The 16,380-nt window shown below is 45.3% G+C and overlaps 1 protein-coding gene across 1 annotated transcript; it reads right to left on the reverse strand.

The window, feature by feature from the left end:
* Positions 1 to 1,663: 1,663 nt before the first annotated feature.
* On the reverse strand, positions 1,664 to 16,216 carry LOC112613703 (nuclear pore complex-interacting protein family member A1-like). Its single transcript, XM_025369406.1, has 8 exons — positions 16,151 to 16,216; positions 12,895 to 12,980; positions 10,183 to 10,228; positions 9,748 to 9,847; positions 9,449 to 9,587; positions 5,377 to 5,437; positions 5,095 to 5,267; positions 1,664 to 2,786 (listed from the first exon to the last, which is right to left on the reverse strand). The coding sequence occupies exons 1-8, from the start codon at positions 16,214 to 16,216 to the stop codon at positions 2,663 to 2,665; spliced, it is 795 nt and encodes a 264-aa protein (XP_025225191.1). The 3' UTR covers positions 1,664 to 2,662.
* Positions 16,217 to 16,380: the final 164 nt, after the last annotated feature.

The following is a 16,380-nucleotide window of genomic DNA, read 5'->3' on the forward strand; positions in this document are numbered from 1 at the left end:
CAGAGGACACTTGACGGCAGGTGTCTGTGGTCTCAGAAAATCATCAACTGGAGAAGGTGAAAAAGGAACCAGAAGACACTCAAGGGGAGGTGTCTGTGGTCTCAGAAAATCATCAGCTTGAGAAGGTGGAAGAGATAGCAGAAGACACTCGAGGGGAGATGATTGTGGTCTCAGAAAATCATCAGCTGGAGAAAATGGCCAAGGTCCCCGGTGACACTTGAAGGGAGGTATCTGTGGTCTCAGAAAATCCTCAGCTGGAGAAGGTGGTTGAGGCACCAGAAGACAATCGAGGGGAGGTGTCTGTGGTATCAGAAACTTATCAACTGGAGAAGGTGAAACAGATACCAGAAGACACTCGAGGGGAGGTGTCTGTGGTATCAGAAAATCATCAACTGGGGAAGGTGAAAGAGGTACCAGAAGACACTTGAGGGGAGCTGTCTGCAGTCTGAGAAAAGCATCAGCTGGAGAAAATGGTAGAGGTCCCAGGCGACACTCGATGGGAGGTGTCTGTGGCATCAAAAAATCATCAACTGGAGGAGGTGGAAGACATACAAAAAGACACCCAAGGGGAGTTGACTGTGGTCCCAGAAAATATCCAGCTGGAGAGAATGGTAGAGGTCCCAGGGGACAGGCGATGGGAGGTATCTGTGGTCTCAGAAAATCATCAACTAGAGAAGGTGGAAGAGGTACCAGAAGACACTCCAGGGGAGTTATCTGCGGTCTCAGAAAATCCTCAGCTGGAGAAGGTGGTGGAGGTACCAGAAGACACTTGAGGGGAGGTGTCTGTCGTTTCAGAAAATCATCAGCAGGAGAAAATGGCCGCAGTCCCAGAGGACACTCGACGGGAGGTGTCTGTGGTCCCAGAAAACCATCAACTGGAGAAGGTGAAAGGAGTACCAGAAGACACTCCAGGGGAGTTGTCTGTGGTCTCAGAAAATCATCAGCTGGAGAAAATCGTAGAGGTCCCAGGGGATACTCTACGGGAGGTGTCTGTGGTCCCAGAAAACCATCAACTGGAGAAGGTGGAAGAGGCACCAGAAGATGCTCGATGGGAAGTGTCTGTGGTCTCAGAAAATCATCAGCTGGAGAAAATGGTAGAGGTTCCAGAGGACACTCGACTGGAGGGGTCTGTGGTCTCAGGAAATCATCAACTGGAGAAGGTGGAAGAGGTACCAGAAGACACTCAAGGGGAAGTGGCTGTGGTTTTAGAAAATCATCAGCTGGAGAAGGTGATTGAGATACCAGAAGACACTCAAGCAGAGATATGTGTGGTCTCAGAAAATCATCAGCTGGAGAAAATGGTAGAGGTCCCAGGGGACACTCGAATGGAGGTGTCTGTCGTCTCAGAAAATCATCAGTTGTAGAAGGTGGTTGAGGTCCTAGGGGACACTCGAGTTGAGAAATAGTCAGAGGTCCCAGAAAACCTTTAGCTGATGGAAGTGGTTGAGCTCCCAGATGATACTGAGATGGAGGAGGCAGCTGGTGGCCCATCCATTGTCTTAAAGGTTCAGCCATGAGGTAGGGCGAGTAGGGCAATCCTGAGGAATGATGATGCTCCACTGCAACCATACTGACCTGTAGGGCAGAAGGAGGAAATGTTTTCACATATATTCATTTGATGGACAAAATTACCACCACCAACACAGGCTGCACCTTCTGTTGCTGGTGATAGTTTTTTGCACCTTTCCATCCTCCAGGTTTCAAAATAGCATTATCAGTGTTATAATATCACTCTTCCACTGAGTACCACCGACCGCTGGGGAATAAAGAAAAGTCACTGGGACACACTGTTGTCTCCGCATGCCAGTGGGTCTGTCTGCAAATGTAGGCAGGCTGGCGTCCTGCCCCAGGGAAGACAGAGTCATAACAGAGTAATAAAGCAGCATGTTTGAGACACAGGAGTATCTATGTCTATCCTCATTCCTCCCTCATAGCCATCACCAGAGCATTTTCCTTGCACCAGGTCAACAGACAGTAAGAGAGGCATGAAAAGCCCATTGTCCACACATGCTGCAGCTTCTTTTTGGAGAATGTTTTCCAGGCCTTTTACGTTCTGTCTCTGATTCTCAGAACTCTGCAAGGTCAGTGTGACCACCCTGCTCAAAATCTAAGAAAACAGAGGTTTGCAGAGGAAGGAGAAAATGTGCCCAGGGTCACAAAGCTTGCAAGAGGCCGAGTGGAAGTTGATTCCAGCTCTCCCTGCAGGGCCCTCTCATTTCCCCCTCTGTTTCCCTTCTTGACAAAGGATCTTCTTCACTCTGGAGGTGCCACCCATGAGAACAAAGAGTTCTGGGGAGATGTGGATTCCTGAAGAGCTGCAGGGGAACTGGGAGAGGGTTTTCTGAGAGAACAATCCTACATCAAGAAGTCAGTTAGGCATGGCTGTAATATTTCTTTTCACTCCCAGGTAATACCAAATGGTAGGTGCATTAAGACATAAAGAATACTTTTGTCCACGGAAAAATGAGGTGGGAATTCTAAACAAAGCAAGTTTTAAAAATGTGTTTGACTTCAAGTGTACAAGTCCCATCATGTGTAATCATAGGACTCGGCAGCTGTTGAAGGTACAGAGGCCACACAAGAACCAGCGTAGCTGAGCATCATTTAAGGCCTTCATTTGGAATTGTCCCTTGGTAATAAGTTACATTCACTCTTCACTAACTCACACTCGGGGCCTATTTGCTATTACAAATACGGAACCTCTGACACTGAGAATATTAGATCGGGGCACCACTGGGTGGGGATGAAGGTGTTTTTGCACCACACAGTTACCAAGAGGGATGGGACTGTGATGGACTATGGAATTGGTCTTGTCAAAGAGCATTCAAAACTGCACAAAGCACAAATTAATGTTGGATTAATGAGTTTTCACTATCTTCTGGGAATACAGCAGATATTTCAAATGTTAATCTCCTACCTTAGAGCAGAAAACAAACAAAATCACAGCAAAAGAAAGAAAACCCCACATATTTCAGAAATGAGACCTCACAACATCTGGAGTAAAGAGGGTTAGTGGGAGTTCACTGCACCATGAGACCTACAGTAGTAGAGGTCAGTGGCACCTCCTCGTGTTGGTTCTGGAAACAGAACAGTAAAAGCCCTTCAGCCCTCGGCCCCTGAGCATTTATGGATTCTGGAGGTGCCACCAACGATGATCAGCTGGGAACGGAGAAGCCTGAAAGCTCATGGGGAAGATTTTGCTTCTGAAAAAGTCCAGACAGAAAAGGCACCACAGAACCCACAGAACAGAGGCCAGGCCAGGAGAGGGCGTTGTAGGAAAAGACCAAAGTATCCTGATACAGGAAGAGTGAAAACCACCCCAGCATTTACCTTTGTCTTCTCTGTGTTTCCAGCTGGGATGCAGCTGCTGTTCCTCATGGGAACCGAATGAGGTCCTGAATCTGCTAAGGGCCAGAGAAGGGAATGGGGCTAAATCTGGCTTGCATGTTCTGTGCAGAGTAAGAAACCCCCCACACCCTCCACTGCCATCTCACTCTCTGCCACACAGGTCCCTTACCACAGGCGCAGGGTTTCTTGACCACATGCCTCAGAGGAATCTGGAGCCCCCGGGGCCCTCATCCTTGAGGAAGACACCACAGAGCCCTGGTCCAGGGGTATTCTTAACTCTCAACAGGCTGTGAACAGGTCGGGCTCTAACCAGCTGGAAATGAGCTCTAAATCAGTACATATCGGAGGAACTCACTCATCATGTAAGTACAGACTCAAAATTAAAATAGGAACAGCCATGTTTGGAAGAATATCAGTAAACCCTGGATAGGAACAACACTGCGCCTCTTCTTCAAGCCATAGGGGCATTTAAAATTCTGTGGATTCATAGTTAATCTAACTTTCATACCTGGCCAGGTATTATCAATACTTATGAACAGAAATGGACATAAAAAGATGAACAGTCATGAGAAAAGGTAAGAGCTACAGAAATTAACTGGAAAGTTTTAGGGTTACACTTCAAATGTTAGAGGAGTAAGATTACATAGAAATTTAACTTACTAACGGAGTTATATAGTTGACAATAAACAACTTAAACAAAAAGAATGAAGGAAGTTCCAAAAAGTGTAAATAAATACTTCTTCTTCTTCTTTTTTTTTTTTTCTGAGACAGAGTCTCGCTCTGTCGCCCAGGCTGGAGTGCAGTGGCGCAATCTCGGCTCACTGCAAGCTCCGCCTCCCAGGTTCACGCCATTCTCCTGCCTCAGCCTCCTGAGTAGCTGGGACTACAGGCACGCGCCACTGCGCCCGGCTAATTGTTTTTGTATTTTTAGTAGAGACGGGGTTTCACCACGTTAGCCAGGATGGTCTCGATCTCCTGACCTTGTGATCCGCCCACCTTGGCCTCCCAAAGTGCTAGGATTACAGGCGTGAGCCACTGCGCCCAGCCTGCTTCTTTTCTTAAAGCAGATTTCATGCTACAGTATTGATCCATGAAGACATGGCCAGAAAATCTGTGCTCTCATCCCCAAATGTGGCTCCCATTCTAAAGTGCTATTGCTGTTTCCTCAAATGAAAGAAAAATAATGCCTTTACACTGAGTCAAGACGGAAAGGGGAGTCAGCCCATTTGCCTTCTAGGCTCATCTCCTCAGTTAAAAGGAACCACGACATCAGGGTGGGGCAATGTCCACAGTCGGTGGAGCGGCCTGAGCTCCACCATTCACAGGGGACCAGCCAAGAGCCATTCAGCTAGGGCACCTGAGATAAATAGGGTCCTGTCACCCAGTGGGACAACTGTTCTCTTTGTAAGTGCTTGGAATTGTTTCCAGGAAACATAACAATTACCCTACCCGAGCCCTCACCCCCAAAAGGAGAAGCAGGGTGTGTGGATTGTGTAGCAGAAATTAAGCAGCTGCCTTCACAGCGAGCTCCTACCTCTCCAGAGACGGTTCTTTAGGCCCGGTCGGCCCTGGACTGGCTCCTGACTCATGTGTCTCTCTGGCATTCTCTGCTTTTCCCTCATTTCACACCTACAAGACAGAGGAAGAATTGACTTGAAGAATTAAAACACCAAGTTCTTTACTAGACACTCAAAGCTTTATCTTAAAACAAACACATCCTTTAAAATGTCCATCACAATGACCTACCCGTGCTGCTTGTAGGCAGCCTTCCTCTCAGCCATCTCCCTCTGCAAGGCTTGAGCACAGAGCTGTGGGGAGAAAAATACATCCACGTCCTGACCTGGCAGACTATGTCCAAAAGCAAGGAAAACAAACAAACTTACCCAGTTGTCAAGAGCCTTTCTTGCATAAGGGGCGATCTGAAAAAGCCAACACATGAGAAATTGAATGTTGAGAGAGTCTAAGGGCCGTGGCATCATCTGCATCAGCACTGAACAATCCTACAACCGTGGGGAGGAAGGTCCTTACTTTGCATCTGTAGGAGTCCTCTGCCTGCCACTGCAACTGTTGCATGTCTTGAAACATTTTCCTGTGGATTACAATCACTTTCATCAGATAAAGCACCACTTTCAGGATGATTTTAAATAATCTGCCATGTTTCTATTATCCTCACAACTGTACCCTTACATAATCTATCTATAGCTGGAAAACATACTTCAAATGGCTATAAAAGTACAGTCTGGACCGGGTGCGGTGGCTCACGCCTGTAATACCAGCACTTTGGGAGGCCAAGGTGGGTGGATCACAAAGTCAGGAGATTGAGACCATCCTGGCTAATACAGTGAAACCTCATCTCTACTAAAAACACAAAAAATTAGCCGGGCATGGTGGCAGGCACCTGTAATCCCACCTACTCGGGAGGCTGAGGCAGGGGAATCGCTTGAACCTGGGAGGCGGAGGTTGCAGTGAGGCGAGATCACACATTGCACTCCAGCCTGGGTGACAGAGTGAGATTCTGTCTCAGGGAAAAAAAAAAAGTACAGTCTGATCCAAACTGTTGCTATATTGATTTCTCCTCTTTTGCTTAATGCCTGCTAACTTCTGAGTAGACAATTTCTTTCCCCATTCTTAGTATATCCCTAATTCGTCCTTCATTGGGCATCTTTTATCATAAAGCTCTATTCTCTTTGTATTAATATCCTTGCCATGTTTCACAGGGCAGAAACAGCTGGGCTTATAAACAGGCATAGTCCTTTTGAAGGATGTGGTTGATCCTATGACAACACACTTTCCTAAGGATGACAACAACTCACACCACCCCTAGAATGGCTGATATGAACCGAGTTTCCGCACTGTCTAGCTGTTAATGGGGTCAGGAGACGTTTTGCTACTTGACATCTTTTGGTCACTGGTAAATCTTAAGGTACTTTGTTTTCTCTTTTGTGAACTCTCTCTCGCTCTCTCGATATGTCTTCTGATCATTTGTTTCTATTTCTGTATTTACTGGGTCTAAACATTGTACAAAGGTTAAAAACAACAGTTTCTGAACTCACTTGTAGGTGCGTATTTTTTTCATAACCAATTTCCCATTTTCCTCTGCCTCTGAGAGCTGCCTCTCCTTTTCTGCTTGCTCACATTCTTTCATTCTCAGCTTCCTGAGATTAGAAAGGACAGAAATGCACACACATGATTCACTAGCCTGCGTGGGATCCTCTCTGCCCTTCTGGTATCTAAAGGCTCTGATTCAAAAGTCTCTCCCGCAACCTTCCTACAAATGAACCAACTGATTCTCACAACCGAAGGGAGAACTGACACCTCCCCTTGAGAGACAAAGAAAAATCACACTCTGGACTGCTGGCAAGTCACCTGTCATTTCCAGCTCATCTTCATAGTTCTATAGTCCTATTCTTTAGTAAATAAAGACTATTAAAAGCTTCTATGAGGTGCACTATGTGTGTCTCTGGGGTCAGTTTTGTGCTTGACACAGCGAAAGCCCATTTTAGTTCAGTGTGAAAAACCAGACCTCCCCAACTCATCATAACTAACTCCATCGGGAGCAGAGGATTGCTCCTCATCTGACTCCTCCTGTGGAAGACCCGATTCTCAGTCAGAGGCTGATGCCAGAACGCAATCAGTCTCAGAGCGATCCTTCCAGAATGTGGTGTCATTAACCCTGCAGGTCGCTACTGCATTTTACCATGATTCAGGACTGAAACTCTTGTCATTGACTTTAAAGATCCTGGTTCAGAGAAAAGGCAATCTGAATGCTGGGTGCATCTATTGAATTAGAAATGATCGGAATGGCTCCTAAGTCAGGGTGTTATGTCCTGAAAATAGGTGACAACTGCAAACCATCCACCCTGGTGTTGACTGACTCTAACAAGGTTCAGTTCACAGTGAGGGCAGAAAAAGGAAATGGCCTAAAAAGGTAGGTTTGCTGTGTTGCCCTCACACAACTTGATTCATGGTCCTGATCCTAAGGATCTCACCTGATACTTGATTTTATAGGAAGGATATATAAAATTCCAAGAACCCTAGGAAACAGGGACAAACACACTTCAAAGAGAAAGTTAATGCACTTGTCTCTGACCACAGGGCGTCCTTTAGCACATGCTGTCTGGAGTGGCCTTAAGCACGGAGTGTGTGGTGAGGTCCTGAGGATGCAATAGGAGCAGGGTCCTGTTCCCACTCTAAAGGAGCTCACAGTTTAATGCAAATGAGAAGCCAGCGAGGACATCACTACTCCTGCTGTGCACTTGGGAACTAGAAACACAAAACCTGACTCTGGAGGGAAGCTAAGGAAGCGTTCTGCTCTTGAGTTGACGTAAGTGCATCTGAAGCTTCTGATCTCCCATAAGAACAATGGGGGACACCAAACAGCATATAAAACCCATGATTGAATGCATCAAATTGCTAACATGGCAGTAAAGAGACATGAGGTCAAGATGGAGAAGAAGGAAACCCGGGACGAAGGTCGGCCTCGCATTTGGAACCCATTTCCCTGAGTTTCATTGCTGAATTCCAGAAGGTACTATGAGATGCAAAGAATCAGAGCAGCTTTTGTACACATGCATGGGATTAGATGGAAAACAAGTGGATTGAGGGTCTGGCAATGAAAGTGACCCGTACTGAAGTCCACTGGCTCTGGTTGAGACCCAGAAGAGTCACACACCAGAATAGAGGTGGACAGGAAATACCCTGGCCTTTGCAGGGACTAAGCCTGCACTGATGACCTTAATTGCTGCCTGTATGGAGGACCCCTGACCAACCCCTAGAAGTAGACTCCCATGTCTTCTGCAGCAAGATAACATGCTAGTAGGCCTTAATTCATTGCTAAATATTTTTTAACAAGTATCTCACATTTAACAAAAAAAGATCAGTCATATGGCAGCAAAATACAATGTAATATGACGAAAATGTGAAAGACTGAAAATGAATCTGGAGGTGACCCAAACATTAAATTCAACAATCCAGGCTGGGTCCGGTGGCTCACTCTGGGAGGCTGAGGCAGGCGGATCGCCTGAGGTCAGGAGTTCAAGACTAGCCTGGCCAACATGGTGAAATCCTGTCTCTACTAAAAATACAAAAATTGGGCCGGGCACAGTGGATCACGCCTGTAATCCCAGCACATTGGGAGGCCGAGGTGTGCAGATCATGATATCAAGAGTTCAAGACCAGCCTGGCCAATATGGCGAAACCGTGTCTCTACTAAAAATACAAAAATTATCTGGGCATGGTGGCATGTGCCTGTAGTCCCAGCTACTCGGGAGGCTGAGGCAGAAGAATTGCTTGAACCTGGGAGGTGAAGGTTGCAATGAGCCAAGATCACACCACTGTACTCTAGCCTGGGCGACAGAGTGAGACTCTGTCTCAAAAAAAAAGAAAAAATAAAAATTGGCCAAGTGTGGTGGCACACACCTATAATCCAAGCTACTCGGGAGGCTGAGGCAGAATTTCTTGAACCTGGGATGCAGAGGTTGCAGTGAGCCAAGATTGCGCCACAGCACGCCAGCCTGGGTGACAGAGTGAGACTCTATCTCAAAATTAAAAAAAAAAAAATAGTGGTGGCTCACGCCTCTAATCCCAGCAGTCTGAGAGGCTGAGGCGGGTGGATCACCTGATGTCAGAAGTTGGAGACCAGCCTGGACAACATGGTGAAACCCCATCTTTAGTAAAAATACAAAAATCAGCTGGGCTTGGTGGTGGGCACCTGTAATCCCAGCTACTTGGGAGGCTGAGGCAGGAGAATCGCTTGAACCCAAAAGGCAGTGAGCCAAGATTGTGCCATTGCACTCTAGCCTGGGCAACAAGAGCAAAGCTCCATCTCAGGAAAAAAAAAAAAAAAAAAAGAGAGAGAGAGAAAGGAAAACCAATGCCAGTACTAGCACCTCCTGTTCCCCCCCAAAAAATTACAAACAAAAATGTAGGAAGGGAAAGGAGTTATGCAGATTAAACTAATCAAGCAGAAAGGACAAACTCAACTTTGTATCCAGTGAATTTGCCACAAATATTGCAGAAAATATTCTCAAGGATATTACAGTTGTCTACTTTGATTGGCACATGGTTCATACAACAGTGTTTGTGTCAAGGCACATCTTACCCTTCCTCGGTAGTCTTCCTCTGTCCATGGATTTGGTAATGACTGTTAACCTTCGTTGTCACCTTATGGACCTCAGCTCGAACTTTGGCTTCCATATATCTCCATGAAGTAAAGAGGTCTTCCAGGCCAATTTTAATTCCTGGAAAGGAAGAAACCCTTTTCTTTGTGTGCGTACAAGTGGACCTCAGCCCTTGGTGAGGTTGAAGAGAGAAGGTGAGAAACCTGAGGGCAAGAAGCTGTTCTTTCCCTTTCCAGGTCAAACTCACTTCCATGCTATGGGGATTCCAACAGAGCCATACCTTCTTGGCTACGGCTATTGGACCTCCAGGCTCTCCGCTGTACATCCGTAGATCTGTCATGTACATTTTGTAACTTTAAGACAGTCTTGAGGAAAGACACCTGGGAAATAATAATTTAAGAATGACTGCCAGGCACGGTGGCTCATGCCTGTAATCCCAGCACTTTGGGAGGCCGAGGTGGGTGGATCATGGGGTCAGGAGTTCAAGACCAGCCGGGCCAAGATGGTGAAACTCTGTCTCTACTAAAAATACAAAAAATTAACCAGGCCTGGGGGCGCACGTGTGTAGTCCCAGCTACTCGGGAGGCTGAGGCAGGAGAACCTCTTGAACTCGGGAGGCAGAGGTTGCAGTGAGCTGAGATCACACCATTGCACTCCAGCCTGGTGACAGAGTGAGACTCTATCTTAAAAAAAAAAAAAAAAGACATGAATATACTTCACACAAATGAACTGTACACTTCAACAGGGTTAGATGGTAATTATCATGTTATTAAATATTTTACCACAGGTTAACATGTTTCACAGCTTGAAAAGGATGTAATTACCTTCAGCTCTCTGAGTTCCAGGATTTGTAACATTTCACCCCCGCTCTGGAGCATCTTCCTTCTGTCCCTGTTCTACTCAGAGTCCACTTTCCCTTCCCTGACATCACCCTCATTGAGGCTGGTTTGAACCTAATGCAAAACATACTCACTAACGACTGAATTCCCACCAAGATTTCCATATTGTCACTGTATGATTTTAATCTTCTAAGATATTAAATATTTGTTCTCATCATAGCTACGACGCAATGCAAATCCCGTCTCAGATATAGGTCAGATACCTCTGAATTTCCTGAGGTAGTCATTGAAATAACTTTCTTTCTTTTTTTTTTTTTAACTTTCTTTTTTTTTTTCTTTTTGAGATGGAGTCTCACTCTGTCACCCATGCTGAAGTGCAGTGGCGCCACCTTGGCTCACCGCAACCTCCACCTCCCAGATTCAAGTGATTCTCATGCCTCGGCTTCCCAAGTAGCTGGGATTACAGGTGCCCGCTACCATGCCTGGGTAATTTTTATCTTTTTAGTAGAGATGGGGTTTCACCGTGTTGGCCCAACTGGTCTTGAACTCCTGACCTCAAGTGATCTACCTGCCTCAGCCTCCCGAATTGCTGGGATTACAGGTGTGAGCCACCACACCTGGCCTGAAATAATATCTGTCAAATTCTTTGTAGAATTTGTTTTTTGTGATTTCTGCACATAGGATAAAAAACAAAACATGTACTAGGATTTCGAGAGAAGCAATGGGTAATCTAAAAAGATGAAAGAGCAACCACATCTACCCCACAGCTACTGCTAGATTTCATAGGAAAGGTAGCTGGCCCAGTTTGGAGCCAGGAGAATGTCAAACACATCAAGAAATGAGAAGTGAAGAAACGCTGTCATGCATGAACGTTTCATGGCACCCACGATGTCTCTCCTTAGGAGGTAATGAGATAGATGACTAGATGACAAGGAGAAAGATGAGAAGGTGCAAAGTTGTCCAAGTCAAACAGCTCAACTGAACTTTCCTTAATGGAATTTTGAAAAAGTGGTAAATTTAAAAACTTCCCCCAGCTCATGTGGTGGCTCACACTTGTAATCCCACAATTTTGGGAGGCTGAGGTGGGGGGATCATTTGAGGTTGGGAGTTTGAGACCAGTCTGGCCAATATGGTAAAATCCTGACTCTATTAAAAATACAAAAATTAGCTGGGCGTGGTGGTGGGCACCTATAATCCCAGCTACTTGGGAGGCTGAAGCAGGAGAACCGCTTGAAGCCAGGAGGTGGAGGTTGCAATGAACCGAGATCACACGATTATACTCCAGCCTGGGCAACAGAGGGAGACTAGTCTCAGAAACAAAACAAACAAACAAAAAAAGTCCCCCAATTTATACTGAAAATTCTCTTTTCAGGACTAAGTGGGGTAGAGAATGTTAAATTTGGCCTAGATACCTTCATAACTCATACATTTTCTGTTTTGTACATATCTCGGAAGGCAGTGCCAAATGATGTGTAATTATCTAGGTTGTAAAAATAAAACATACATCCTCTTTCCTTGAATATCAAAAAGCTTTGTGGTATTAGTACTTTTATCTTGGATTATTGTTCAGAAGGCGGTTCAGCCCCCAGACAACCACATTTTTACTGTCATGAATGGCAACAGAAAATGTACAGCTCAATTTACCCAATGGACAAAAAGGCTCAAAAGGCAAATTATGGCACAACTTAGCAGCCAAATTCTTACCAAGTGCAGACTTTTGACATGCTGATTTCTCTCCAGTTGCAACTGGGAATATGCACTTTGACTGATGTCATTCGAAATTACCCTGCCCAGACACATTTTTCATTGATTCCCTAGAGGGCAGGTCTAAGAGATTCTCTGGGGCTTTCTCTGCATCATGAGACGCAGTGCAGTTCTGCCCTTCACCTTCCTGCAGTTTGTCACCTTGTCCCCATGATCTCAGAGGAACTTTGTCTCAGGCCAATTGTTTGTTCTTTGGGCTCTTTCATTTCCCCTAAAAGTCATTTGCTGCCCCTCTAAATTGCCGACATCTCTATCTATCTTCCTTTCCCCTCAGAAGAGGGTGCTCTTTAAGCATCAACCATCTGGCCCTTCTAGCAGCCTCATTTTTCAGCTGGCTCTCATGTTTATACCTGTTCTATGTTTTTCTTCTCCTGTTAAGCTGTCTGTTGTCAGCTCATTTCTGCAGTGAATCTTTAGAGAGGGGAGTGGAAGCTTTCCTTCCACCCGTACGATAGAATTATAAAGCAGAAGAGTTTAGAAAGAATTTCCTATTTAAGGGATGAAACTTCATACTCCATTTCTGATAAATAGCACAAAGGTTAAAAAAATTTATTTTTGACCAAAAGCTCTCCTGACATTCTACTAAACAAACACCAACCTATTTAATTTTCATAATGTAAATGGCGGATATCTTCATAATTCTTATGCTAATAAATCATTTCCCTGATTTTTTGGGTAAAACCACATATTGATAATGAAGTCCAGAAACATGAATTGTTTTAAATAATTTCTTCTCATTTGTGGTTACAAGTACACCTCTACAGAAAGTTAGTATACTCACACCAAAGCTAGTTTTCCAGAGGAAAATGCCAAGTGTAGAAATTCCCAGAAACACAATAATGATAGCTATCCAAGGAATTCCAAAAAAGTCAGGCCCAGGCTGAAAATGGTCAGGCAGAGAATTGATAACCTGAAATAATAATAGTGGAAATAACGAAAAGGTCAATGACACTGACAATATTTCAGTCAAAAAGAATCATCCTTAGAAACCGTTAACCTCCTCCAAAAGGTAACCACATCCCTCAGATATCACCATGAGATTCCACGGCTACAAAAAAGAACAGAAGTTACCAGTCTCATGTTTTTTGGATGGCTGGTAGTGTTTTTAGGCATTGCAAATGTGGGGTGTCTTTTTTCTTGGTATAAAGCAGGGATATCCAATCTTTTGGCTTCCCTAGACTATATTAAAAGAAGCAAAGTTGTCTTGGGCCACACATAACATACACTAACACTAACAATAGCTGATGATCTAAAAAAAAACTCTTTTTTTTTTCTTTGGAGACAGTCCCGCTCAGTTGCCCAGACTGGAGTGCAGTGGTGCAATCTCGGCTCACTGCAACCTCCAGCTCCTGGGCTCAAGCCATTCTCCTGTCTCAGCCTCCCAAGTAGCTGAGATTACAGGTCCCTGCCACCATGCCTGGCTAATTTTTGTATTTTATGTGGAGACGGGGTTTTGCCATGTTGGACAGGCTGGTCTCAAACTCCTGACCTCAGGTGATCTGCCCGCCTTGGCCTCCCAAAGTGCTGGGATTACAGGCATGAGCCACTGCACCTGGCCAAAATCTCATAATGTTTTCAGAAAGTTTACAAATTTGTGTTGAACTGCATTCAAAACTGTCCTGGGCCACATGCAGTCCGTCACCCATGGTTAAGACAAGCTAAGTATAAAGTCATTACCTTTTCTTTCTTTTCTTTTCTTTTTTTTTTATTTTGAGACAAAGTCTTCCTCTCTTGCCCAGTCTAGAGTGCAGTGGCATGATCTTAGCTCACTGCAACCTCCGCCTCCCAGGTTCAAGTGATTCTCCTGCCTCAGCCTACTGAGTAACTGGGATTACAGGCGCCTGCCACTGCGCTCCACTAATTTTTGTATTTTTAGTAGAGATGAGAGTTCACCATCTTGGCCAGGCTGGTATCGAACTCCCGACCTCATGATCCACCCACCTTGGCCTCTCAAAGTGCTGTGATTACAGCCTGGCCAGTAATTATCTTTTCTTTATTTACTTATTTTTTAAATTGATGTATAACATTGGTTGTATTTATCACATATCACATGATAAAAGAATCCGTCTGATTCATACTTCTCTCTTGGATTATGTGAATCTTTGTCATTTAAAACTCAGCATAAGTAAAAAAAAAAAAAAAAAATACAATGAAGAGATGACTTCATTCACAAATAAGTATCAAATTTTAGTGCTTAAAAATTACCAAGGTGGGCCAGGCGCAGTGGCTCACGCCTATAATCCCAGCACTTTGGGAGGCAAAGGCGGGTGGATCACGAGATCAGGAGATCGAGTCCATCCTAGCTAACACGGTGAAACCCCATCTCTACCAAAAATACAAAAAATTAGCAGGGCACGGTGGCATGCGCCTGTAGTTCCAGCTACTTGGGAGGCTGAGGCAGAAGAATCGCTTGAACCAGGGAGGCAGAGATTGCAGTGAGCCGAGATTATGCCACTGCACTTCAGCCTGGGTGACAGAGCAAGACTCTGTCTCAAAACAAAACAAAAAAAATTACCAAGGTGGAGATTATGAAAATGGCAAAATGGCATGAATAGTGCGGAATTTCTCTAAGATTGTTGATATTAATTCCATTAGACTCTTATGTGAATGAAGACAAAGACTTCCCCTGGTAAGTTCAGACAGCTTGTGATAACATTTCTACATCGATTCTTCAGGATTTAACTATATATTCTTGAAAACATCTTAATTTTAAATGTTTCTTTCAAGATGGTGAATTAAACAGAGATAGCCGTTCAACAGGTTGAATTTAGCATATACTGAGTCTGAAATGGAAAGAATGGCGTTAGGGAACTGTGCAACAATGGCAGTGATTTCAGAAACATTGTGTTGAGCAGAATAAGGCAGACATAAAAGAGCACCTATGGCATGGCATGCATCTATATACACGAAATTCCAGAATAAGCAAGCTAACCTGTGATAAGAAAGAGACTGGCTGGGAAGAGGGAGAGTTCACTTTCTGGGGTGATATAATAGTGTAGATCTTGGCTGGGCACGGTGGTTCACGCCTGTAATCCCAACACTTTGGGAGGCCGAGGTGGGAGGATCACTTGAGGTTGGGAGTTCAAAACCAGCCTGACCAACATAGAGAAACCCCATCTCTACTAAAAATACAAAATTAGATGGGTGTGGTGGCACATGCCTGTAATCCCAGCTACTCGAGAGGCTGAGGCAGGAGAATCGCTTGAACCTGGGAGGTGGAGGTTGCGGTGAGCTGATATTGTGCCATTGCACTCCAGCCTGGGCAACAAGAGAGAAACTCCATCTCAAAACAAAACAAACAAACAAAAAAATAGTGTAGATCTTGAAAGGGGGTTGGGTTATGCTGGTGTATGTACTTTGCAAAGTTAGTAAACTTACACTTAAGGTTATATATTTTGGCCTGGTGCTTTGGCTCACGCCTGTAATCCCAGCACTTTGGTAGGCTGAGGTAGGCAGATCATAAGGTCAAGAGATAGAGACTATCCGGGCGAAGATGGTGAAAGCCCATCTCTACTAAAAATACAAAAATTAGCCAGGCGTGGTGGTGGGCGCCTGTAATCCCAGCTACTCAGGAGGCTGAGGCAGGACAATCGATTGAACCCGGGAGGCAGATGTTGCAGTGAGCCAAGATCTTGCCACTGCACTCCAGCCTGGGCAACAGAGTGAGACTCTGTCTCAAAAAAAAAAAAAACATAAAACCAAAAAAAAAACAAGATGACACAAAACTCAACTGACATTTCACTTTGTTTTGATTCTTTGTGTTTGAGACAAGAGCACAGGGCAATCTGGGCTCACTGCAGCTTCCAACTCCTGGGCCGGAGCGATCCTCCCACCTCAGCCTCTCCAGTAACTGGGAAACAGGTGCGCACCACCAGGCCCGACTAATCTTTTTTTGGCATTTTTTGTAGAGATGGGGTTTAGCCATGATGCCCCGGCTAGTCTTGAACTGCTGGACTCAAGTGATCTGCCCACCTCGGCTCCCTAAAGTGCTGGGATTACAGGCCTGAGCTGTGTCATTTCATGCCGCGTGACACGGCCCAATAACAAGGAAGAAACCCCGCGGGTCCAGCGTCTACTCACATAGGTCGACTGATGGCTGAGAAATCCCAGCAGGAGGAGCCAAAAGAGCAGCCACCGCACCCGCATGTCCCGGTCCTCTCAGGGCGCCCTGAGGCGGCCAGGACAGAGGTGGGGATGGCTTAGGGCGAGAGGAGGGAAGGGGATGGGGACAGCCCGGATCTGACTTGGGGAGGGGGAGGGGAGGAGAGGGAAGGGAAGGTAAAGGAGGAGAAGGGGGCTGTTTGGGAGGG

This window comes from Theropithecus gelada, chromosome 20, assembly GCF_003255815.1.
Source record: "Theropithecus gelada isolate Dixy chromosome 20, Tgel_1.0, whole genome shotgun sequence".
Taxonomy (NCBI): domain Eukaryota; kingdom Metazoa; phylum Chordata; class Mammalia; order Primates; family Cercopithecidae; genus Theropithecus; species Theropithecus gelada.

Bases quoted from the DNA above. Each gene is read 5' to 3' on its own strand.
- LOC112613703 (XM_025369406.1), bottom strand. From the start codon at position 16,216: ATGCGGGTGCGGTGGCTGCTCTTTTGGCTCCTCCTGCTGGGATTTCTC. The intron at 9,848-10,182 runs GTATATTCATGT...ATTATTTCCCAG, and splicing joins GTACAGTTCATTTGTGTGAA to GTGTCTTTCCTCAAGACTGT. The intron at 9,588-9,747 runs GTATGGCTCTGT...CTTCCTTTCCAG, and splicing joins CAATAGCCGTAGCCAAGAAG to GAATTAAAATTGGCCTGGAA.